General features: G+C 38.9%; 1 protein-coding gene across 4 annotated transcripts in view; it reads left to right on the top strand.

Moving 5' to 3' along the window:
- The first annotated feature begins 1,025 nt into the window (after positions 1-1,025).
- dctn1b (dynactin 1b) overlaps positions 1,026-26,264 on the top strand; it is a 45,992-nt gene continuing 20,753 nt past the window's right edge. For 3 of the 4 annotated variants that reach the window (XM_046062202.1, XM_046062200.1, XM_046062199.1), the window contains exons 1-4: positions 1,026-1,138; positions 9,354-9,605; positions 11,885-11,963; positions 14,988-15,019. In XM_046062202.1, the coding sequence (XP_045918158.1) occupies positions 9,378-9,605; positions 11,885-11,963; positions 14,988-15,019 (339 nt within the window). In that variant the 5' untranslated portion in view covers positions 1,026-1,138; positions 9,354-9,377. Of the gene's footprint in view, positions 1,139-9,353; positions 9,606-11,884; positions 11,964-14,987; positions 15,020-23,590; positions 23,984-26,264 lie in introns of those variants that run through there. The other variant, XM_046062203.1, reaches the window with a different exon arrangement.

Genomic DNA, 26,264 nt, shown 5'->3' with positions numbered 1-26,264 from the left:
AAAGAAATTAGGGGTGGTTGTGACTCTGTGATCACTAAGGTGCTTGATATAAACATTATAGGTCTGATTTTAGTAGCCTACTTGAATAGGATACGTGTTTCACATTCTTTTCATATCAACCAAAAACATGACGTGCCAGAGTACATCCCCTGATACTCTCCATTATGAGTTCTACTGTTACCACTTTATGCACTCGCATATTTAACAGTATTACCCTCGGACATTTTAGTGGTGAAACACACTAATACTTCAACCTAGAAAATAATAAAATACATAAAACATTACAAAAATATGTAAAAAAAAAAAACCCAACAAAAACAAACAAACTAAAACCTCACACACAAATATTGCACAACTAAGGTAACATTAACCTGGTGTTTAAACTGACTAACAGTCTTAAGGTTAAAGGAAACTTAACTTACATTGTAGACATAACAGTGCACAGATTGTCCCAGAGAAGCTAAAGTTTCTTCAAAACATGATTTTAGATTTGTGAAGCATTTATTGTATTTGTGAAAAGGAAAAATGTGTGTGTGTGTATATAAATATATATATATAACGGGACAAAATGGTTGGATTGGTGCATAAAACAGTACAAAAACATGTAAAACAACTGCTAAAACCCCCACACATAAAACAAATGTAGTTGAATTTGTTGTTTTACTTTTCCATGGGTGGGATAAGAAAACAGAATTTAAATGTGTTTCTAATTTATTTATTTATTTTTAAATAACATATCTAAATATTATTCACCCACTCTCGCACTCGCCTTGGCTAAGTTAAGTTTAAAAAGTGCTTCATGGCAAACGAGAAACATACATTACTCAGGACAAAAGGAAATTTTTCAGAGGAATTGACACTTATGTACAGAATTATCTTGTAATAAAAATATTACACATATACAGCATAACATTGTCTGTCGGTGTTTAAACAGTGAGTGTGGTAATATACGCGACATATTTATAGACTTCTACACTGTGAAAAATTATCACCGGGCTCCTCGGTTTCTGTGAGGCAGGCTGAGTCAGGCAGCAGCTCGGACACCTCAGGACGGATGTGTCCGGTCAGACCTCCATGGATGGATGTAGCCTGTCAGGGACGAAGCTGAGCGGTTAGCCTGATTTTGGGACACAAAGAGGTACGATTTAGAACATATATGTCATCTGGACAGTGGGGGATGAATTCGACATACATATGCACACCTGTTTGGATATATATATATATTTGTGCGTCTTATACGAAATGTAAAAAAAAAAGGTTTTGTTGAGAAAGCCAACCGAGGCTAACAGCTACTTCTGCTAGCAGCTGGTCAGGGAGTGTCCCACTGACAGCTGACAGCACCAAACATCAGCGTTAAACGTCAAACCAGTCACAGCTGTTAAAAATGCAATATTTGCACATTAAAACGACTAATTAGGGAATCGAGACCCTTACAAATATTTAAGCAGCTTTGGTTGGTGATTAATGGAGACGGTGTTCATACGGATATCCAGACCTAATGAGATAAATGGGCTTTATTGTGGTTTTAATTAATTAATCTCCTATCCAGATTTTTATTTTTTTTTATTTTTTATTTCCCATCCAATTTGGTTTATCTGTTGGGGAGAAAATGTCTAGTCAAGCTGCAGCCACACCCATGCTGTGATTTATTTGTATTCCCACCAGACATAACAGGCAAAATATTAGTATTATTTCACTTTTTTGGATTAATAGTTGCTAATTATGTTAAATAAATTAAAACAGAAATGGCATTATTGTGGACAGTGAAGCAGTATGTTGTCTTTGGAGGAGGCTTTGAACTCACTAGATGGCACCAAATTACAAATTTAGCTCTCACATGTCACATTAGCCATAAACGTTTTTATTTCTATATTGTAAGGATTTTTTTTATCGACCACTCAATAAAATTGGGTTGATTGGTGCTAATTTCATGCACTTTGGAGTGAAGCACTCGAACAAACAGGCTCAGCCCCTGTTTTCTATGGATGACCTATTTTTCCTGTATAAATGTTACAGTGTTGAGATCAGACTGTAACTCATTAGTATGCATGTAAAGAAGAGGAGGCCCAACATATAATTAGCTAATGTTTTAAGCAGAGCCATTTTCATTATCAATTCAACTAATGAGATATATATATATATATTAATCTATGAATAAAGTATTGTTAAAGTAAAACCCCAAACCCCAGCTTGTTTGTCTGATAAACAATCCAAAACCCAAAGATATTTAATTTACAATATAAAACTAAACTCAGTTAATTATCACATTTGAGACACTGGAGACAGTGAATGTTTAGTGACCATAAGATTTGCGGCAGAATAATTTTCTGTTGATTGTCTAAGCAATTTATTGATAAATCACTCCTTATAGGCCTTACAATGAAATGTCAGATTTATGTGGGCTACATGGTTATATAGCATACTGGATATCAGAGGTAAAACAATTAAGAGAATTGGTTAATCAGACAACACTACATGTACAGTAAGACACTTTTCAAGTCTCCCTGATTATTAAAGGCTTAGATGATCACTTTTGGTGTTCTAATATGGATTAAATGAAATTTAGTTGCCTATGAGTTACTAAATTATCCTCATATTAAATGAAACTAGTGTGAGAGCCATCGGTCAGTTAGTGAGTCAAGCAATTCGAAAATTTTAGTCAATAGTTTAAACCAATTATCAGGTAAAAACGAACATTACTATTTAACAGTGGCGAAAAGTTGCTTGATCTGTTTCATATCTTTATGCAGTAAATCATTTGGTTTTCTGGCTGTAGGTCATTAAATAGCCAGCCTGAAGGCATCACTTTGGGATCTGGATTTTAAAATAGAGCATTTATCATTATTTGCATTATTATAAGAGAAACAATTACTAACGAGTGACTTAAACGAAGAATCATGATAAACAGATTAATTTCTAATAAAAGTAGTTATTTGCAGCCCTAAATGAAACTCTCTTCTTTTTTTGTGGCGTACCTAAGAAATCTTTACCTTGATGACATAATGATACCTTGATGACTCCTGACACAGCAGTTTGCTTTTCAGTCCAAAATTCAACTATGTAGGCACAATCTCTTTCACACATGCCACACTTCAATCATATTTCCCCTAAATAGTCTTAAATCAATGCCATCTTGTAGGTCGTAGACATGGTCACCTTTACCTTGTTTTGCGATGCCGATTTGTTCCTCCTGGACTGGCAGAGCCATAGAGGTGCAGTGTGGTCGTAATGTTCCTCTTAAAATCCCTGTGTTTCACCTCTGTTCCTGCGACCTTCCTGTACCACGGGTCTGAAAGACTCACAGCAGCAGGCGCCGTTTGGCTGAGCTGGTGACGCCTCTTTTTCTGCCATTGTCCTCATCTTCTGTTAGGAGGCAGTTCTTTTTTTTGGCTGTCTTCTGGTCATCTCCTTATTATTTCCTCAGTGAGAGATAAGGACTGCCCCTCTCCCTTCAAAACCCCAACACCCCTTCATTTGGTTCTGCCTTTGTCATTTGCATAAAAGGGTGCAAAGAGACTGCAGAGGTTTACTTGTGTTCCTAAACATCCACAACTAGGCTAAAATCTCTTTTTTTCTAGAGTTTTATGCCTCAATCAGAATGTCCTTGCTGTATGTGAGGTGATAATACTGAGCCTACAAAGAAGTACATTTTGTCATCCTAGTCCACGCTTGGTTGTTAAAGCTTTATGAGCGATGCATTATTTGGAGGGGAAATCTCTCCCCCTCCTGAAGGATGGGTTTCTTTTGTTCTGATGCTGAAATGCTTACAACATCTCTCATCAGCCTCTAAGCTGAAAGCTTTTACACAGAAACCCTGCAGCGTTTGCTTCCATTGCAGAAAGATGACAGCACAGAAATAGAGGACCAAGAGTTAAAAAAGCCCCAGCTATGCAATTAGTTCATAAAAGCTGATAAAGGAGAGTTAATCCTCGCTCTGTGACGGGCCACAGCATCAGACAGGGCCCTAATGCAATCTGCTGGCTTGTGTTTACAGTGTGCTGCACATTACAGAGCATCACCTGGGCCTTTTGTGTTCCCCCACAATGAAACAGCATCAGATTGAGTTGAACTGGTTCGCTTCCCCCGTGGAGGAAAAAGGCTTACTTCTACTGTGTTTTGCATTTTTAATTTCTAGGCTAGATGTATTTTTCTTTCTTCCCAGCATTCACGCTTTTAGTAGAAGGAAGATAGCGATTTTGACAGTAATCTGACATCGACTGCAGTGCAAGGAGAATGGAGTTTTAGGATACATCTAGGCTGTTTAACAATATTTCTTTGCTGTATTGATGGCCTTAAAAGAGTTGCTTTTGTTGACTCATTGATCATTTAAAACTGTAGTGATTATTATTATTATTAATTGTCTTAGCAGGACTTAAAATGATCTTGGATCAGCCACAGGGAAGTCCTGAAGAAGTCATAAAAGCTCTAAACCTTTGCATCATGCCAAATTAGGAGGATATGCATGGGAAGAATGACTGTCAAGTTTATTTTCAGAAGCTTTTGAGAGGGTGTATATGCAGGCTTTAGGACCCAGCACCTCTCTTTGGGCCTAAATTACCCTCCCTCCTGCAGAAGCCAAGGCAGACACTAGCGCAGGGCAGTGCTGCCGCTCAGCTGATGCACTCACAGCAGCCTGGCTCTTTTTTCCCCTCTTCTTTGCTCTGCTGTTTTCTTCTGGTTCATTCATCAGGGGGGTGGATCGGCACCATCCGCCCCTCAGAAACTTTCTGACAGACCTAAAAGCTCCCGACGGCTTTCCTCTTTCCGGAGAGAGGAGGGACTGGGACTTTTGAGAGCTCAGCCTGTGCTGTGTTGATCAGGAGAGGGATGGTGTGATTCTGTAAAGAGACAGAGAAGAAGAGGGAGACGCTCCAGCAGCATCATCGAACCCCCCCCCCCCCCCCCCCCCCCCCCCCCCCCCCCCCCCCCCCCCTTGCCGCTCTCCCAGACCCCCTTCTGTCTGGCCAACGCTCTCCCCAATAACACACTCCTTCAATCAAGACAGGCGATTTAGGGGTGGCTCGGCAGCCAGCAAACATGTCACAGACTAGGAGGAACACGTACACCCGGGTAAGTGTGTACAAGGCATTTGTACATCCCATTGAGGTGAATGAATGGGCCAGACTGTGGTGTTTAAGTTAGTCCTGATCGGTGCGCCATTGTTCCGGTTATGCCTGTTCAATTTGTTTCACTCTGTGATCTGCTCCATGTTGATTTCTACTTTGAATAGAAGGGTTTCTAATCCATTTCAGCGCTGCATTCCTCTGTCTGAATTGTCGCCTCTTTGTTCAGCTTAGTTGCCCCTCTGGGTTCAACGTTGCTGCTGTGATTTTAGGGTTCAGACCTCTGTGATGACTCTGAAAAGTAGGAGATGATACATGACAGGTTCATACGGCTTTTTGTTATCAGCAGACACTGGAGACACAATCCATGAGCCCCACAAGACTTCATGTTTGTCATCTGTCTATGAGTCAAGCAGCTTCTCTGTCACCGGGAGGGATGACATCAGTGCACGCTCTTAGATTTTAGCTACATACAGTACCTTTCAGCCACTCTTTTGTTTCCTTTAGATACTTAGATTGCATATTCAGCCTGCGTAACATGGTGACAATCTATTTACAAGTGCATGAAAGCATTTCGGTAGCTTACTTGTTTTGAGAAAACAAAGCAATACCGTCTTCAGGCTGACAAGTTTCATCGGCGCCTTCATCAGATTATCATGTGTGTTACAGAGCAGCAAATGACGCTCACTGTATTTATCTTCTTTTAGCATTATATTCAGTGTGAGCTTGCGTGTGGTTCAAGAGTAGAGTGGCACTAAATAATTCAACACGCCCTCGTCGGGTCCTCTCTGCCTCCAGCACATGGCAAACAGGTCGCAATGACTGAACAACACTGAAAGCTTCATTACAGACTTAGCTGGAGCAAGGCAGCCACAACACTTGACTTATTTTATCACTTTAAAGAAGGCATGAATTATAAACCAAGTAGATGTTTGATTGCAGATTGTTGACAGGTGCATTTGAGCTGTGTAGTCTCCCTGAAGCACTGTAAAACCAGGATGCCTGCTTCTGTTATAAGCCTGAAGTGATTTGATGGTTTTAAATAGATGCTAAAGCTTGAATAAAAGATCCTGAAGGACTTGACCGAGACGTAGAATATGCTTGACAAAGCCTCAAGGATGTGACGAGTTAAAATGTTTCTTTCCATGTTGTTCATGAATTATAAGATGAGTTAATTGGACTTTAAGCAATATGGGGATTTAGGGTTTGCATAACTGCTGCTATTAAGCTGAATATCTTGTGTCTGGTTTAATATATGATGACTGGTTTTATATGTAAACGGTAAGAAAGTGGAGATAAATGGCTGCCAGAAAAAGAGTTGATAATTTCTCCTCATACTGATAATATTTCCTGTTCTTGCCAACAAAATGTTTGGATATTAATAAAGAAATAAACTGATATCCTAACTCTTTAAGTTATGCCTAACAAATTAGTTTCTGCTAATACTAAGCTGAGAATAGAAATAAGTGACACCCCCCTCCCCGCTCTTCAAAATACCTCTTAAGAAGTGACACCATCTTTGAGCTTAGGTTTAACAAATCAGTCATTACCACATTCTTATACTTTGCTTAGATGTAATGCTTCCACCATCTGCAAAATGGAAGGCTTACTGTGAAAGGGTAACTTCTGTATTTTTTTTTTTGTAGTTTTATTTTTGAAAGCTCAAAGTCACCAGACTCCTTTGACAAAAACAGTAATTTTACCCAGCAGAACACGAGTGTTTCTGGTCAACTGCTCCCGCGATCAGTTTATTTGTTTGTTTATTTTATTGTGTGACTATGGTGTTTTAATGGATTAAATAAGATAATAACAATAATAACAAACTAACCTATCGAGGCAGTGGTAGACCAGAAAGGTACACTTACTGTTTTTGTCAAAGGAGTCTGGTGACATTGAACAGAGTGATATAGCGGCTTTTCATGGCTAAACAAAAATGATCTTACTGTTTAACAATAGGTATATCTCTGTAGGGATCCTTTCCCTAATGTTGACAGCCGCTTATAATATAATCTGAGCCTGTCGGCAGCAAAAACAAGCACCTTAGTGGACGTAATGTTGCGGTGCAAAATTGCCCGCAAGGATTACATTACAGCCCACAGTTGCTCAATTCTGACAAATTGAAAAAAAAATTGTCTCAGTTAGGCACTTGGACACAAAACATGATTCAGGCTTAAACATACCAAAGTTACCCTTTAAGGCCTGTAGGTACGTGGTTAAAACAGAAACAGGATCCATACTGCCTGTTTTCCTCCAAGCCACAGGGGGCATGATATTGTGTTGTGTTGTAAGGCCGATGCTGGCCTCAGGTTCCTGTATATAACAACAGGTGGTTGTTAATTGAAGAAGAGGAGCAAACAGTTGTTAACCGTGCTCGGATTATTGTGTTCAGATTATGTTGTTTATTCTGCTTTATATGACATATTATTTATTAAAAGTGGACGCAGGAAATAAATTCCTTAAAACTGCAAACTATTAGAAGACTTAGATGTCGTTTTTCGGGGTACACGTTAGAAACAATAGATCAATTAGCAATCAGTAGCGGCTAAATATAGGGCATAGTCACTACATACAACAAGAACTGTCTTAACACGACCACAGAAACCTGCAGTGGATGGGACAGATTAGCGTGTAATACTTAATATACTTATAATATTAAAATACCTTTATGTTGCTGCTGTCTGTTTTGGTTCACTGTCCTGCGGAGGTTGTTGAAGTAGCACATAGACACTGTGTATTTACAGTAAGCTCAAGAGGAGGACGTTCTCTCTCAGTGTAATAATATCTGCTCCTCTCTCTGCTCTTCTGCTGAGTCACCATCGGTTCTAGGACATCACACTGTAAATTGGGTTATGCAGGATTATTTGAATACAAAATATGGCAGCTCCAGTAAATTTGCCTCTGTTGCTTTACTGTGCAATTTGTTCTCCACACATAATAACTGCTCTATTAAATCCCAGTTGATTGATGCCATGAAATGATCACAAACAATCAGCTTCTCAGCTAGAAAGCTGTTGTTTTAGCATTGACATTTAGAGAGTGCAGGACAAGGCCTTGCTTTGACTTTTTGTGTGTTGTCCTGCACAGCTTAGTGGGTCAGAATGACACTAAAACTACTTTATGTTCTATCAGTTCCCACAGCAGCAAGCCTCTGTGTGCTGACATGGTCCTGTAAAAGACCCCTTCTAATACGGATGTCCACTAAACAATATTAGTATGTGTGCTTTGCAGAGAAATGTGTGTTTTGATACTCCATATCAAGGATTTGTTTAACAAAGCAGTGATTGAACCTGTAGCCAGATTGTGAAAGCTTCAAGTTAGCCTTTGTTTTGGAAATTTTAATAAAAACGGATGGAAGGCAGGTCCACTAAACCAAGGGCACGTTTCAAGCACAGCATATGTAAATCTATACATGCACTTAGGACAAGTTGTAATCTGATTGCCTCAAATTATATCGGGCGAGCAGCGAGTAATGTGATGCACTTGGAGACAGTAAGTGTAAATGCAGAGTGTCTCAATAGAAGTTTTGTAAATGCAAATTAACTTTTTTGCTCACAGATCTGACCACTAAAGCAACCAAAACACACGGACCAGACAGCTTGGGTCATAACAGTAGCATCAAACTAAAATAGACTGTTAAGTATTCGCTGGTTGAGAAGGACTAGTGATAGGATGGTTCTCTAGTTTTTAAAATGTAATCCTCATAACCATCAAGCATTCTTTGGAGGCCATCTTAAATCCCATTTTAAATGTTCAGGGTCAAAAAGACCATCATCCTGAAGGGTTGCCACGGCCATTTAGTATTGCACTTATTTAAAGTTGGGGAACTTGTGACACACATATTTTAAAAAAAGGCTGGTTAAATTTGGTGCTGCTACTTTTAATCCCTTGTATTCATCAAGCCTCAAAAACACTAGATCCACAATACAGCTTGAAAGTGTCTTTTGTTAAAGCTACCCTGTCTGGTAAACACCCTTGCTTTTTAAACTCCACTTCTCCAGCTTGTAACGCAGACTTTCTGTAAATTTGTTGTCACTATGTCCAAGGTGAGACAACCCATCAAGGTTATTTTCTCAGACTCACACATTAAGCTCCTCCAGAGCCACAGGCAACTTTTTTCACAGGCTGAGAAGTAAACCCACACTGCTATGTATATTTAGTGGAGTGCCCCCTTTAAACGTACAAATAAAATGGCCTTCAACAGTGTTGAGGTGAACATGAATTCCTGTTTTAACAGCCAAGTCCTCTGTGTGTGTGTGTGTGTGTGTGTGTGTGTGTGTCTGTCCCACACAGACCTACAGCAGCGGCAGCAGCAGGATGAGCTCGGATGGGGGTGGGCGGCCCGTCAAAGTGGGCTCCCTGGTGGAGGTGATCGGGAAGGGTCAGCGCGGCACAGTGGCCTACATCGGCAACACGCTCTTTGCCTCCGGAAAATGGGTGGGAGTCATCCTGGACGAGGCCAAGGGCAAGAACGACGGCACCGTGCAGGGCAAGCGCTACTTCACCTGCGAGGAGAATCACGGGATATTCGTGAGGCAATCACAGGTAACTTCAGAGCTTTTTAGTAAATAAAGATATACTTTGATATACTCTGATGTCCAGTGCTAAAAACCTGAAGAAGAGGATGATATCATTGTATCACCCTCTTATATCCTACCAGTACACCCCTCATCTATCTGTTGTTCAGTTCCTTATTTTGAAAAAAGTTTTTGTTTTTCTTTACCACAGTGTGGGGGCTGATATTTTCCCTTTGCTGTCAATGGTGCCAGCATTTTTTTGCCGCTTCAGGCTGCATGCTTTCTTGTTTTCTGATCAAAAATAGCTCCAGAAAAATACTGCAAAGCCTCCCTGCCAGCAGGAATCATAGATTACCTATGGTGGCCTGGAGGGGACAGTCAAATACACCCCAAGGGGGAAAAAAGTTATATTTGTGAAATAGCAGAGTTGAATTGTTGTCATTGCTTAAATTTCGTGGGCATTTAATGGACTCCTATTACTTTCTCATTGAGGTTTTAATTGTTTGAAATGGTGGAAATTTCATTTTGGTGTAAATTACTGTAAACACACGTATAGAGCACAGAGTTGAAGGTCCCTTGTGGAGTTTAATTGTAAACAAACAAAAGTTATGTTTACATTCATTGTTACTCACCAAAATGTGTAACAAACAAATAAACATGCTGACTGCATCCCATTCCCCATAAAACATTTGCAAAATCCTGCATTGTTTACATCCAAGTTTACTAACTTGTGCTCTTCCTCTTCCCCATCTTTGCTGGCACATTGCAGTGTTTTTTGGTGCATTACAGCCATGATTACAGCCACCTGTCAATCAGTGGAATTGTGTGAAACCATTGGCAGTAAATGGGTTTCAGGTCCCCCATGTGCACATGCGCATGCACGCGTGTCCTCGTGTGTGTGCACGAGACAAACAACACAGGGACAAACTCTCCACAAGGCACCTTTTAAACTTCTTAGACACATTGGGCCTCATGCAAGAACATTTCTTAATCCTAAACCTCTTGTGATTTTTTTTCTGTGAGGTTTGCTCACACAAGTTTCCTCTTGATAAATGCCACTTGTTGTTAAGCAGGTGTGTGTTTGTGAGATTTGACCACTAGCATAACCGACACAGGCAAATCGCTGTATAAGGCTGCCTGTTCAGTTCCATTTGTGGGCAAGTTTCATTTGCAAAAATGTGTAAATGAGTAAAACAGAAGTACAACATTTCAACAAAGGAGCTCTTAAACTTTTTGTGTCAGATGTATCATCCTAAAATACCCAAAAAAGCCTTGAGGATACTCCTAAACCCAACAGGAAGTTGTGCTAGCTGTGAGTTTTCTTTGAGCATGAAATTTCACATTTGATAAGAGTCCCTCCCTGAAAACATCTACCAGCCAATATTCAGTCATAGTCATAGCGCTTGCTTGTGACTTTTTCGCCATAAAACAGGACGTTGCTGTAACTTGTACACTGTCCCGTCTGCCCCATGCTTCACATCTTTGATAACAGTCCCAGCCTGAAGATATCTATGTGTCAATTAGGAGTCATAGTCGTTGCGCCACCTACTGGCCACACGCAATAAGCCTGACGATGTGACAATCATCATTTGATGAAATTTTCCGTGTGGTCAACACTTGATGTACTGGGACATAACAAAGGGGACACAGGAAGTTATGTTTAACTTCTTTGTGAGGCGTCATAAATGCATGAAAATTCAGAGCTTCATCGACTGCACTGTTGCACGCCCACGCGTGAGGGATGTACGAGGGCCGTTCATCGCTGCTTGCAGCTTTATTTTTGATTTTGATTTCTGTATCTGATAGATACGACAGGTTTGGCTACTTTCGTTCATACCAATTAGAAAAGTTTGTATATGAGAGAGTGCGATAGGTTTTCTTAAATCATTTTCACTTGACACTCAAGTGGTTCTTGCATGAGGCCCACTTTGTTGAGTAAGCCTTGGGATTAGATACTTGTCTTGATGCTACCTGTGACCCAGCTGCACAGGTAAAGACACACATTCATACGGATCAATATCAGAATCGTATCATTTCGTCTCCCTCTTGGCTTAAAAGACGAAAGAAAGTCTGACCCTGACTATCCCTGCATGGCTGTTGTAAAGTTTGCTATGGAGATTGAACAATTACGACTCACTTAGCTGAGTGCTATATTTGAATGAACATCAATAAACAAGCCAATTTTGTTTTTGTGGCTGCCCTTTAACATCTGTCGCTTCCTCTCTGCCAGCTTTGCTGATAAATAAGGCAGCTGACAGCAAAAGTCAAAGACACAACTAACTGTCTTTCTTTCTGTCTCTGTCTCAGATCCAGCTGGTTGATGATGGGGCAGACACAACGTCTCCTGAGACGCCTGAGCCCGGCACCGGCAAGGTTCCCAAACGAGGTAAAGACACACACATTTGGACAGTTATGGTTTGTGGTTTTGTCCTTGGTCATCATTCATCTGTAGTTTTCAGTATTCTGCAGGTGTCTTGCCTGCACAAAAAAGGGCAGTTGTGTCGATCCTGACCTTTTTGAAATGGGAGTTGTTGAGGGGACATGCAGTGATATTTGAATGTAAAAGGAAAGAAATCTAAATATAAAAAAGTTCTGTAATGTGAGAGCATGCAGGTCAATTCCCCTTTTTGTGTGATTAATAAAAATAGTATCAGAGGATGCCCCCCTGCATCCTCTGATACTATTTTTATTAAGGGCACTTTGGTACTGCAGACCCCTATTTTCTTTGTAAATGACAGGTCACAGATTTCATCCCTACAGCTGTGAAAGGGTTTGCGCTCTTGAATCCAGGATTTTCAAGCGCTTCAGGTGCTTTAAGCCAAAATCCACAGTCCCTTCTGGTAGCTAGTGATGCAAAACTCCTTTTACATCTTGCCTCTTTTCTGTTGACTGGTAATATCTGTTTGCTGAATAGCATATTCAAGTCTTTATAATTACACGGCCTGCTAGCTGTGCTGACAATGGTCCTTTGAATGATCTAAAGATGTCATTTTGCTATGAGATGGGACTTATCACCACTTACATTTAAATTTACTCATTTAACATACGCTTTTATCCAAAGCGAATTACAATTGTAATATATAAGCCTGCTCAGAAAATATCTAATTTCAAGGACACTGTCTGGTTTAATTTTGGTCACGAATCATTGATCAAGCAGAATGTGTCACGAACACTGTCGTGGTTGTGGGTTTGAATCCCTCTGTGTGCACTCCTGGTCCAGCGTGTCAGCTGATGTTCTGTAAATGTCAAACTAAACTTAACAACAAAACAGCATCTGGCTTCCTGTTGACAGCAAACATCTTCTTTTTACCCATGTTAGAGTAAGCACAAGTTGTTTAGTGTTGAGACATTTGTCTCTCTTTTTAGAAGAAGAGATGAGAGACCAAGTAATGTAGAAATGGAGCACAATATTAAAGCTGTTTTGGGTACAGTTGCCAGCTAACAACATCATAATTCACTTTCAACGGCAGCAGGGCAAAGTTGAAGTCACAGTAGTCATGAGAAATTAGTTTATTACCAGTTGACAAAACAATATCACCAAAGGGTAATTAAAATCATCATCATCATCATCTCATCTGCTGAGGATCCTTCTGTGATACAGTTGAAAGCTCCAGAACAGCTACTCATGGACCTCCTCTTTCCGAGGTCAAGAATGAACTTACAATCACAACAAGCTGTTATACAGATTTGTGAGAAAAATAAAGTTTTGTAAAACTTAAATTAAACTCATTTCTGTATATGAAATATAAAAAGGGAGATTTGAATTTACCATCAATTTAGAAGTTGAGGAATGGTCACACAGAATTGTCGTCCTCTTTCTAATTTCAACATGAGAAAATAAATGTTTTCCACATCTGGTCACCAAAATGGGTTGTTTTTTTGTAGTCTACAGGATGGAGCTGCTCTCTGTTTCCATGGTTACACCTCAGTGCTGCTAAATCAAATAGGTGGTGGCGCATTGTATTTAGTTTTGTAATGTCCACTTCCTGGTGCAGAGAGAGAGAGAGAGAGAGAGAGAGAGTTAAAGTGGTGACACACCAGGCACTTTATTGGGCAATGCTGATTTTTCAGGAACAGGTATCCAAAGTGAGACTTGTTGATTCAGATGTGTTACATGGCAGTGTAGAGTAAACCTTGATGAGAGGTTTCTTCAGATTAAAACAACAAATTTTGGTTTAATGTTTACACTTAAAGAAATGTTGTTGATGCTTGTCTCCAGATCAATTTTGGACAGCATAGTAAGTTGAAGCCCTCTTCAGCCATGTAAAGATGCTGGCTTCATCGGTCAGTTAAAGTGACGGCTTTTTGTAGTTCAGACATCGATGTCTTTTTCTGTTAATGATCCCTGCAGCTTCAATCGGGCATGACAGGACATTTATGGAAAGAGCCACAATGCTCACAGAATATTTGGCACCTGGTGAAGGAGAGACAGCAGAGAGAGAGATAAAATATTAGTAGTGAGGATGAACACTGTTTTCAGTTTTCACACTGATGGTTTATAAACTTATTGTGCTTTATGTTCATATGTTAGGGTTAAGATATAAATGCGATGTATGTGCAGATGTAGGAGGACATATATAGACATGTAGACGTAGTGGAATTTAGGCAGGTATACTGCCTGTTGAAGCCTTAATTAATGACCATCATGAGCACGAGTGATGCTTTCCACTGCTTTTCACACTAATCCTCTGATACTTAAAACGGTGTCATAGTTTTAACTTATTAGAGAGCAAATCAAATTCTGCTGCCTGTGCTATAAAGTCATGCACAAGCACAGAAGGAGAGGACTTTAATTTGCAACTCTCTGATTTCTAGTAGTTCACATGCTGTGTGTAAAATGTTATGCTGGATATTCATTTTTTCATCTGTAGTTGGCATGAATGAAAATTGAAAGTAGAGAGAGGGAGTGCTAGCCCGAGGGTTTTTAAAATAACCTCTCATGTATCTGTTGCCCTACAAGGAGAAATATAGTTTTTATAGACTGAACTGATATGACAAGAATCTCCTCAACAACTTAAAATGATATCTTTCACAGTGTTTTCTGGTTTATTAAGCATATTGTATTTTCTTAATACATAAGAGAGGAAGAGTGAGATAATACATTTATTACAGTGATCTCAGAAAACTATACAATTCGGATTTCTATTTTTCTCTATGAATGCTTAACCTTGTGCTGCTGAAGTTTTATGTTAATCTGATGGCATTCAATTCAGCAGGACACTTCATGCAGTTTTCCACAGTCCTGTATCAGTGTTGACCATCCGGTTAAAAGACAATATATGATGTTGACTTGCACCCGGATCTTTGTCGGACTTTATACCTTGTAAAAGATGATAAACACTTCTGATAATGTGAAACTTCGCCTCTCACTTTCTTTGTTTCTCTTTTATTTATTTTATAATCTCCTCAGAGATCCTGGAGACGCCCAAGTCCACTAAACTGGTGAGTCAGATAATGCTGCACTGTGACACTAAGTTCCCCTGCAGGAATTCAGACACGACAAGGCACACCTGGACCTTTACACACACACACATACACATACACGTACACACACACACACACACTCACAAATGAATGCAAACAAACTCACATATGCAGACAGACACACAAACTCAACTCTTGTTATCTAAAGTAAACCCTGTGTGTTACTGTTCGAGGAAACGATGACCTGCGCTGCTGTTTCATCCTGGTTCAACACTGACCGTTCATCCGCCTTTGTCAAAAGTTTTGTTGGTAGTAACTATGTGGGAAGATGCTTGGTAGCTTTTCATTAAGTATACTGACTTTTTTTTTTAACCATATTTATGATTAAGTGCATTTCTTTTGCTCAATAACATGTTATAATTCAGCCTACAAGATGTTTAGCGAACAATCTCTATCTGCATTAAATGTACATGCGTTTTTCTCTGTGACACTGACAGGGGGACACAGGGACATGCAACAAAGAAGTAGTAATTTACAGTGCAAAGCAGTTACATACATGTACATAAATATTATAAACTCTGCAATTGACTCTTCTTTTGTCGGCCTCCAAAACTAAAAAAAAGTGTTTAAAACTACTGGAAACAGTTTATAAAAATTAATTAATTAAAAATAAATCCTTTTTAAATAATTCTGGAAATTGTGTATTTACCAATGTAGACAACCTGTGCTGAATCAAAATTTTTTAAATGCAGAGCTGAAAGTTCTGTTTTCATATCTGACCAGCAGGGGATGATGTTTACCCATAAATACAGTAGCTGTGTACTGCGATGCATCTACAGTGAAACAAAAAGAAAAGCTCCCCTCTGATCACTTTAACATTTTAAATTAAAATTATAGAATACCTTTATTATTAACTCTGTGGATCTGGGTCTATAGCCACACATTATTTCCTTTTTGGGCCAAAATTTCAAATAAATAATTCACAAGAATTAGATTTAGCAGTTTTCTGTCATGCTCACAGGTAGTGTAGAGTCAAAGCTGAATTCTCAACTCTTAAAAATTGAAAGATACATTTAAAATGTTTTTATTGAAATGAACTGGAATTAAAAAAGTGCCATCACTTTTTAAATTTCAGTTTAAAGTATATTCAACAGTGAAATATGCTGTGAGATTAACAGCATCACACGTAGAGTCAGAGCCACAATGAAAATAGATGACAGATGCGTGTGACATTGTTAAATAACACTGGAATCCCTTCCACCGTTTATCACCATTATATTCATGGTTGTGAAAATAACTTGTTTTTAAGATTGATGTCACTATTAGAAGAACATTTTATGCTGAGTCACAGCACTGAGCCATCAATTTTCTCAGTAGGTAATAATATCTCTTCTTCTTAGACTTAAAATATCCTGGTGACCTTGATTTTGGTTCACACCTGAACGGCACCATGTTTAACAAGATGTGCATTTTATATAATAATAATTATCACATCACATATGCAGAATAGTGAATTTCTGAAGGATAGAGGACCAAAAGTAAACATGAAAGATGCTTCTTTGGATTTTACATGCTGGTTAAATGCTCATCTACAACAGACAACAGATATTTTACAGTTTTCTGACCTCCATTTTTAAGCATCAGAAATACAAAATGTGGAGTTTAACAGCCAGACTTAAATTATCCTTAGCCTTAGAAGTTAATATATTTTAATATACTGTAATCCAAAATGGTTGATAATTTGCAAGTGTCAATTTTACATTTTTAACCCAGAGGTCCCGTGCAGCATTATGTTCTTTCATTTTCCATTATTTAACAGGGCAAAAGTCTATATCTGGAGAAAGAGAGAGAGACCTGGCCAAAAGGTCATGTTTAACCAGAGATATTTAAATAAATATATATTTATATTAATAATTTTTTTTTAATAGAGCTGCAACGATTACTCAATTAATCGATTAGATGTCAACTATTAAATAAATCGCCAACTATTTTTATAATCCAATCCTCATTCTGAGTAATTTTTTACAAAGGAATGTCCAAATTCTCTGATTCTACCTTCTCAGATGTGAATATTTTCTGGTTTCTTTACTCCTCTATGACAGTAAACTGAATATCTTTGGATTGTAGACAAAACAAGACATTTGAGGATGTCACTTTGGGCTTTGGGAAACACTGATTGATATTTTTTGACATTTTCTGGATGATCGACAGGTTAATTGATAATGAAAATAATCATTAGTTGCAGTCCTAAACACTTAAGAGTAAATAAACCTTTGTTATCTTCTCTCCTCACCAATTGTGTCATTGTACAGAAGTGCTTAATATCTTTTTTTATGAGCTTCACATTTTTATTATTGTCTGAAAAAACACACAAGTAGTCACTGTGTGAAAAACAAATTGGAAACATTCTCTGAGCTAAACACATTAAATGTGTTGGGGCGAGTAAATATATGCAATAAGTGCATATGAGTCAATGTTTGACACACTTGTAATGGGATGTTGTTTGTGCAGTTTGTGTGGAAATGACATGAATGAAGAGATGTGTATGTGAAAGAGAAGATGTGTTTTTGAAAATAATGTGTCTTCTAAATTATGTGTACACAGTATATATATGCACAAATGAAGAGCACAGACTCACTACAGTCCCCGTCACCTCCAGCATGCCTCTGACAAACTCTTGACCTCTAACCTCCACCCTCCCTCCCCTCCTTCCTCACTTCCTTCCCTTCTTTCCTTTCGACCATGCAGCGAGGAGTGAAGCCCAAAAAGGTGCTGCATGTTTCTCTAACCTCGGTAGAGTTGTAATGTTATGATGATCACCGTAGTGACCGTGGCTCTGAATGGCCGCGCTGCTGCATGGCATCAGGGCCTCATCCCTCATTTACCCATGATTCCTCTCAGCTCATCACACCATCATCCATGAATCTTGTTACCAAACTGCCCCGTGTTTATGCGAGAGTGAATGGGAGCTAGTGAAAAGAGAGTGAGTATAGAGCCCCGCCCACTTCTTGTCACCTGATCTCTGTCACCTCACTATGCTCTCCGCTCTGGTCCGTGTGCGTCAGTTCAGCTCTGTGGCCGGTGATGTGGTTTGTTGCCTCCATGTTTGCCTGCTTTCTGTGCATTTTAAAGCATGTTGAAGTCACACGTTAAATAAACATTCCCAGTTTTTTCCCCGCAAAAACCAAGAACCTTTAGGAAAACTCATTTTAGTGGTTATTCCTTGGTGTATCAGTAGGAAAACACACTTATCCCATCTGGAGAGAATCTGCCCGTCAGGTCCTCCCATAATATTCAGCGCTAAGCTCACGATAACAGACTTTTAGTGTTTGTGAAGGCACGATGGGTTTCTGAAGGGACATTCAGAGGTTTTATTAAGCTGTAGCTTAATTTTTTAGCATTTGCTAGCTGTTGAAAAAAGTAAAATGACAAACTGGTGTAACACAGCAGCCTTAGATATGTGTGAAATCAACCAGGCTGGTTTGGGGCTGAATGATCAGTCATTTAAGCGATTAGCCGATTTACAGAAATTTAATCGTCATCAATTTTTACAAGCAATCGATCACTTGGGTCACGCAAAAATGCAAAACAATCCCTATTTCCTGCCTCTTGAAACCATAGGATTTGCTGCTTTTCTAGGTTTATATATATATATATATATATATATGTAGTAAAAATATATTTTAGTTTTAGACAGACTGGACAGACAAAACAAGTCACTATATCACATTTTTTTAAGCTTTTCAGACTAAGAGATTAATCAATTAATGGTACAAATCAGATTAATTAATTAGCTAATCTATGATAAAAATGTTAAAGACCAACTTTGTCCCTTTTTTTTCTCTCTCCTGTCATCTATCAGAATCATCATCATCAAAATGAATTAAAATAGTTTAAACCTTTCTACTCCATCTTGGTACATAAATTTTGGTAAAAGTCAGAGAAGGCTGTATTTTTGTCCCTGGGAGATAATTACATTTAAAGAACCCCAGATTTCTGACAGCCTATTGGTCCAGAATATGTGCCAATTTTACCTTTTGAATTATTTCTCTTCTTTGTTGGGGTCTACCTGCCTCAATTGCGATCAGCCTCCCAACAAGGGCAATAAGTCCAGTCACAATGTTTAGTTTCAGCTGAACACACATCGAAAAAGACACCATAAAGATACAATGACACAATATGATATAATATACTGTGAATTTAACCTTTTACGTGATTCATCACAAGGGTCTGTGCTGACTTTCCGGAGCTCTTTTACAATCATCCTTGGCTGAGTCATACATGCAGCCGTTCCTCTGCTGCGCTGTCTTGAAAATGTCAGACTGTGACCGAGGTGAAATCAGCCGCGCCCCCCCCGACTGCAGAGACCCTGCCGAGTATGGATTTCCTGTCAGCTTGGTTTATTGTGTCCTGTTCTGCATCAGAAGCTCAGTTTAGTCTTAGGAGTCCAGATCTAAATGAGGGATGTCAGTTTGTAAATGTCACATAGGAGTTTCAGAACATGCAGGGAAAATGTGAAAATAGATGATGCATCCAGTTTACAGAAATGTACCTTTGGAAATTCATTAAAGAAGTAGTTCACCACAATGTGAAAGCTAAGTCTTTACCTCCTTGTCCTCCAGCTGAAGGTCATAGGACCCAAAATAATAACCTGCAAATATCAGGTCTTTAACGTTAGCCTCTAAAGAAGAGGGGCATGCAGTCTTCTTCTATGGAGCCACAAAGTGTTCAATAATAAATAAGAATAAAAGTGTTATCATTCTTCATTACATAGGACTTTTATTGGAATTCACTTTTAAATCAATAAGGAGAATCACAATGTCACTTTTAATGACAGTGGAGTCATAATAATGACTTAGGGGCCAACAAACAATGCCCTTCATACCTAAAGCCAAATGAATCATTATCACTTATATTTTCATTTCTTCCCTAAAGATTTGAATAATATTATGTACCTGACCTGTTTAGATGTGTGTTTCTCACATGGTAGTCTGGTAGTTTGTTTAATTTGTTTGCCAAATCCTCAACTGGCGTCAGAATCTGCAGCAGCCAGACTTGGGTTTGTTTTGATTTGCATGTAGCTGCAGACATGTGAGGTTTACTACATGTGGTAAACAACCAAGGGCTTACACAAGGTTTCGTTTCAGATTGAAAACACAAAGAAGCTAGAGTTGGCCATGATGCTTTTTATAATAAGATAACGGCTCTGTTACTAAATAACCATACTTATGATCAGATTTAGTTTTTTATACAAAGGGCAGAGAACTTTACTATTTTATCTTTGATGTTCAATTTTAGTGTTTTTGTAGGAGAATTTTAAAGGAATATTTAGACATTTTGGGAAATAGGCTAATTTGCTTTCTTGCAGAGAGTTTAATGGGAAGATCGAATCCTCTCTCAGGTCTGCATTAAATATGATGGTGGCAACGCTTAGCTTAGCATAAAGACTGGGAACAGGGGGAAACAGGTAGCCTGGTAGGTAAAAAAGTTTGTTTAACCAAGACATAGGCCAGCACATTACCCCCTGTAAAACAGTGAATTATCATTTTTGCACTCTTGTTTTTAATATATAATAATGTACAGCTATGAGAGCAGTAACACTCCTTATGCAACTCTCTGCAATTCCAAAAAGTTCATAATATTTCTTTAAACTTTAAAAACTTGATGACCACACACTGAGGTGTCAGTGCTTTTCTGTATCCTGACTAGGACCTTCAGCCTTTCTCTCAGACTGCATATCCCCTAAACCTCGAAATACAAGACAGGGCAACGTTTATGGTGCCTGAAAGGGGAAACCCAGGGTGAAAAATATCTCTCTAGAGACTTTAATTGAAGGTGACTCAGCTAAGGATTCAATATCAACCTTTTTTTCAACTCATAACATCTCTCATCTGGATTGTGGTGGACAGACACTAAGAGGACGCTGTTTAGTAAATCACTAACTGACACTTCACAAATGGGACATGCAGACAGAGAGGATGATGGGAGTTACATTATCTGGTGAAATATTTGGCAAGATTGGTGGTAAAGGCTGAGATGAGCCCCCAGTATCTAAGATGAAGGATAATCCATTATTATCATTAGTATAAAATATCCTACAGTGTATATATTGCTTTTTTGTTCCCTAAAATATTAAGTTAGCTATAAATATAATGGCATTTTATGCTTTTTTGACAACAAGAAGATTTTAAGGGACACATCCTCATCCCCTGCACATGTAGAAAAACAAAAATGATTTAGTTTGATTTTGTGCTTATACTGCTGTCCTGAGATATTCCTCTTCAGTCTTACACGGAAATATTTGAATATCATGTTCCTCAAGTACGTGAAGTAACAGTCACCATTTTGCACAGACAGTACAATCCAAATGTGTTGGGTTCTGCTGTGTTGATGCTTCCTGGGCAGTAATTTTATCCTCTTTTGTCCTGCTGGAGGCTGCACTGCTCCAGCAGTGACCTCAGAGGCAGCGATCCTCCCTCTGTGTGCTGGGAAAGCAGGAATTTGATACATCTCCACCCATCCAATCATCCTCTCTGTCTGTCAGTCTGGATGTCTTCTCAGAGCGGCACTTAGTCTGCACGGAGGAGAGAAAGTGAGGGGATTACAGAGAAAGATGTTTAATATTTCAACAGGACAGATTTCCCTCAGCTGCTGTGTAATGGATACACATAAACAGTTTTTCTTTCTACTTCAGAAGCCCGGAATTTAAAGCTCTGCTTCTTTCTGCCTCTTAAAAAACTCTTTTTTAATCAATTCATTAATACTCACTATCATATGATCTTACATAGACACAATACACGGCCTGTATTTACTACCTAAGCCTCATTAATTTTCATCACTGCCATCTTAAATTACTTGCCCATTCTCATGTCCACAATGTGAAAGTATTTCAGGTTTAAAGCTCACAGCTAATCAGAGTATCCCCGTTGAATTAATCCTCTTACATCCTTCTCTCTTCCTGCTGAGCTGTTGGTGCAGAGGAGATTAGTGGAGCTGTGGAAGATATTACGATAGTTACTCAAACGGCTCTGGGCTGTTTAGGAAGAAATTGACCTATTAAAATCATGTTTTTTTACACTAAAAACTCCTTTTACTGAAATCAGTTTTACCTCTAAAGCTCATGACTGCCGTTTTGTTTGAGCCTTAATTCTGGCTGCTATGATAATGGATGTTTTAACCCATTTTGCAAGGACTGATGCTCCATGTGTTCTCCGTTTTAGAACAAGCAACCAGTATAGAGCAAATATGACTATAAGGAATCAGCAATCTGAGGTTATTTATCTTGAGACAATAGAAGTTTTTTAACCATTAGAGATTTTTCTGCACAATAGTAGTATAATATAGTATAATATAGTAGTAGTATAATATATGAATAATAAAGTGAAGTGAAAGTGTGACTATCAGGCTAATACCAACGTAGCGGTGCCTTAAATATCTGGTTTCATTAGGCCATTGTGGCCAGTGTTGCAAATCCACGAGCTCTGCAGCATGCCAATATTGGATTTAAAGGGGTACTCCACTGATTCACTTGTACTAAGCTCTCTTTCTTCTTCTGAGAATATATGTGATAATAATTCTGCTTGGGCTTTAAGACATTATGAGGTTGAAAGACATGTGCCATTAACGAGGCACACAATTTTCGATATTTGAGGACTTGACCTTTACTTGAGACTAAAGTCAGGAACATTGAAAAAAAAATGCAATTGTGGCAATGCCCCTTTAAATGGTCAGTGTGATGGAGGCAGTGTGATACAAAATAGATGACTTAATGTCAAGAATTAAATAAAATTAAATATGAAAAGAATGTTAATATTTGTTAAGAAAGACTTAATAGCATTGTTACAACAATAAATACAAACAACATTAAGGTGCTATCTATGACTGTCACATGCTACAATAGACTAAAGACAATATCCACATAAGATGCATTACTAGGTATAACCTTTGAAAGCTTAAGAAAGCTCAGAAGAAAACACACTTTAAAATGGACCTCAATTTTAAGTCCCTTTGTAGATTGTTTCAGGAGGAAGTATTTGTAAATGCATGTCAAATGTAAAAAGGAAAAATGTTTTACAGCTTATAAGTCTCTAATTTATAATGCAGCTCAGGTGTAGGGTTCCTCAGTGTTTTTGTCTCATTTTGATGAACCCATAGGAGGGCTTGCTGAGTGTTGCTAGGAGACAAGAGAGGCTTGCATCAGCATTGCTGCTCATTTTCCCCTCTCACCTCCGTTTACAGCCCCGCCTTCCTCTGTCTCACATCCTCTCCTCTCTCTGTCCCCAGTCACTGCTTCACACACACAGACAGTCTCACCCATCCCTCCCTCCCTGTCGGTGGAAGAGTTGGTGATGAGTGGGTGAGCAGCAGCAGTGAGCATGGGGGGGGGGAGGGAGGGAAGGGGGAGGGAAGGGGGAGGGTGCACAGTGCACAGTGATGTAATGCAGGAGCAGGACATTGGCTGGGCTGACAAATCACAATAAGCACAGCGAGAAAGGGGGAATATGAGACAGAGGGGAGGGAGGAGAGGAAGGTTAGGGGAGGCGAGGCGTCTCCTGCGAACAAGTAGTAGGTCGGAGGCTCGCGGCAGAAAGATGTCAGAGTCATAATCGGAGCAGAAAGCAAAGGGAGGCACCGACAGAGGGCTCCGGGAATTGGATTATGAGAGAAGCTGAGAAGGAGGACAAAAAGGAGGACGGTAGCAGGAGGAAGGGACGGACGGAGGCAGGGAGGGGGAGCCTGGGAAAACATTGCTGCGGCCATTTGCACCACTGCAGCTTCCCGGCCTGAGTGGCTACTTGTCTGACTGTTTGTTGGGCTTCAGCTGTCTGTCTGTCCTAAACCTGGTCTCCGTGGATTGAGCATCTTTGCCTGTTTTACCACCTTCCTGTGTGTGTGTGTGTGTGTGTGTATATTTCTTGGTGACTGTGTTGCGTGTCTTCTTCTCTTGCAAATATGATGAGACAGACCCCGGCACCCCGGAAGGTACAGAACCCCAAATGATCTACCTTTTCTGTTGGGATGTTGTTGTTGTTGTCACCATCCATTCGTTTTGTTGTTGGCAGAGCTGCTGTAAAAAGGTCATGCTTGAAAGTTTCAGCTATTCTTCATTTTGTTTTGTTGGGAATTGTCTTTTTTTCCTTAATAATAATTGATATTCCTAGTGTGGAAGCACAGTAGAACTTTACCTCCAGCTTCTTTATGCTCTTTTTAGATCTTTTTCTCAGTTTATTTTCCCCCTCAGTATTGATTTTTGCTAAATCGCAGTGCCTTTCTTTCAGAATTAGTTCATGCCCATATGTGTGTGTGCATCTTTTTCTAAATTTCAATGAAGTTTGGTTTTATTTCTTTGTGTACCGTGCAAGCTTTTATCTTTTATTTGGCCTCAACATGCAGAAGTCATGCCTTCCACAGTGTTTTACGAGGTCAATGAGTTTTGTCTATCAGGGGAGACTCAAACTATTTCCCTCTTGGTTGCAGATGTAGCAAACAGGCAGATGTGATTTCAGTACAGCCTGTTCTTGTGTCTACAGCATGCCACTATGGCTTAAGAAGGCTGTCAGCTCTTATTTGGTACAGTTGTTAGCTCTAGCTAATTTCTGCTGAATAGTCCAGCTCTAATCCAATAAAGGACGGTAACTAGCCAAACCGATGGCTGTGCCCGAGCTGAAACAAGGAGAGAGAGAGAGTCATGTGCAAAGGACAGGAGGAGGTAAAATGAAAGGTAAAAGAGAAGAGAAGGACCTCAGATCATTTTGCAGGAATGTAATAGGAAGTGTCTGCACAGAGCTGGGTTAAATTGTGTTTCAATAACCAAGAGAACAGACTTTGGAGTGAGGCCTATGTGGACAAAATTTACTGTATAACATTTACTCAGTCTCACCTCACTGTCCATTTGGTAGCTGTTATGGCGATTTGCAGATTAAGTATGCTCAAAAAAATATTTGATTATTGATAATATTAAAATATTGGAACACTTTATTTTATGGGTCCATGCATTTCCTCATAACATCCAACTAATTTTTGCCGGATTGAACAATGTAATTTTGCACTAATCATAAGTAAAAGACAGACGACGTTCAATTGGTTCACTTACTATAAATAATTACTATTAACTAAACTATCATAATCTAAAGTATTTTATTGACTATACAAAAATGTGCAATTTGTCTGGAGGAAAGCAAACAATTTAACATATATGAAGAACAAAATTTCCAATAAATGATGATGATGATCAATAAATATTTACTTGAGTTTAAATGCAATGCTTCTTTCAAGCTTCAGTAGTTATTTCCAGGAAACTTTCTAGGAAATAATTAAGACATTATTAGAATATGAAGTAAAATAAAGTATTACCAATATTTGATTACAATCAAACACAGAAATTCAGATCATTTGTAGATCTACAGTACAAATACTGGGTAAATTTGTCATTTGTATAATTAATTAGGCGATCGAAAGGAAGAAAATTAATCTGAACAAAACATTTGAAGAAGTTATCTTGGACTCTGGTAAACTGGGGTTTCATAGTTAACTAGACAATTAATCGAGAAAATAACAGGCAGATACATTAATAAACAATCATTAGTTGCAATCCCAATATCATTGAAAGCTTTAGAACAGTTACTATAAATGGATTGTGAGGTGAGATCCTTCTGTCATCTGTGTTTTCCATGGTCAAAAATGAACATAAAATGATTTTCATCATTTAGAAATACAATAAAGGACTTCATAAGTTGGTTGATCTACAATCTACCATCTTGAAAAGTGAGGTAAACTCTAAAAAAAAATTGTAGATCTAGATTTTTTTACTTCAGAACATATTAAAGTATAATATTGATCTTCTCAGAATACTTTTTAGGATTGTCTCCACTTTATTTAGGATGTGCATGTTTGTCCTTTATGGCAAATCCCTCCTCCTCCAAAGTAGTTTCATTCAAAGTTAAAATAATGTAACCCAGGTCTGCTGGCCAGACTCTACAGAAATGAGATAAGAACAAAGTGTGAATATCTCTTAGCACACGTCACTGAAAATCTACTCATCCAACCAACTGTGTAGCATGTCTGAAACACGGGATGTAGCTGGATAACAAGCTATTAACCCAGCACTGTCTACAGTATCAAAGCAGTACAACAGAATTGGGTTCCATCTCCCGTCCCCTGAGACACAATGCAGCCATTCTGGTCACATTGGCTGTACCAGTCACGGTGTCCATGTTACTGAGGTTTTTGGTCACATGGTTGGAAGAGATGAGGCCCTGGAGAC

The sequence above is a fragment of the Micropterus dolomieu genome, linkage group LG11 (assembly GCF_021292245.1).
Source record: "Micropterus dolomieu isolate WLL.071019.BEF.003 ecotype Adirondacks linkage group LG11, ASM2129224v1, whole genome shotgun sequence".
NCBI lineage: Eukaryota > Metazoa > Chordata > Actinopteri > Centrarchiformes > Centrarchidae > Micropterus > Micropterus dolomieu.
This window is presented reverse-complemented; position numbering and strand designations above follow the sequence as displayed.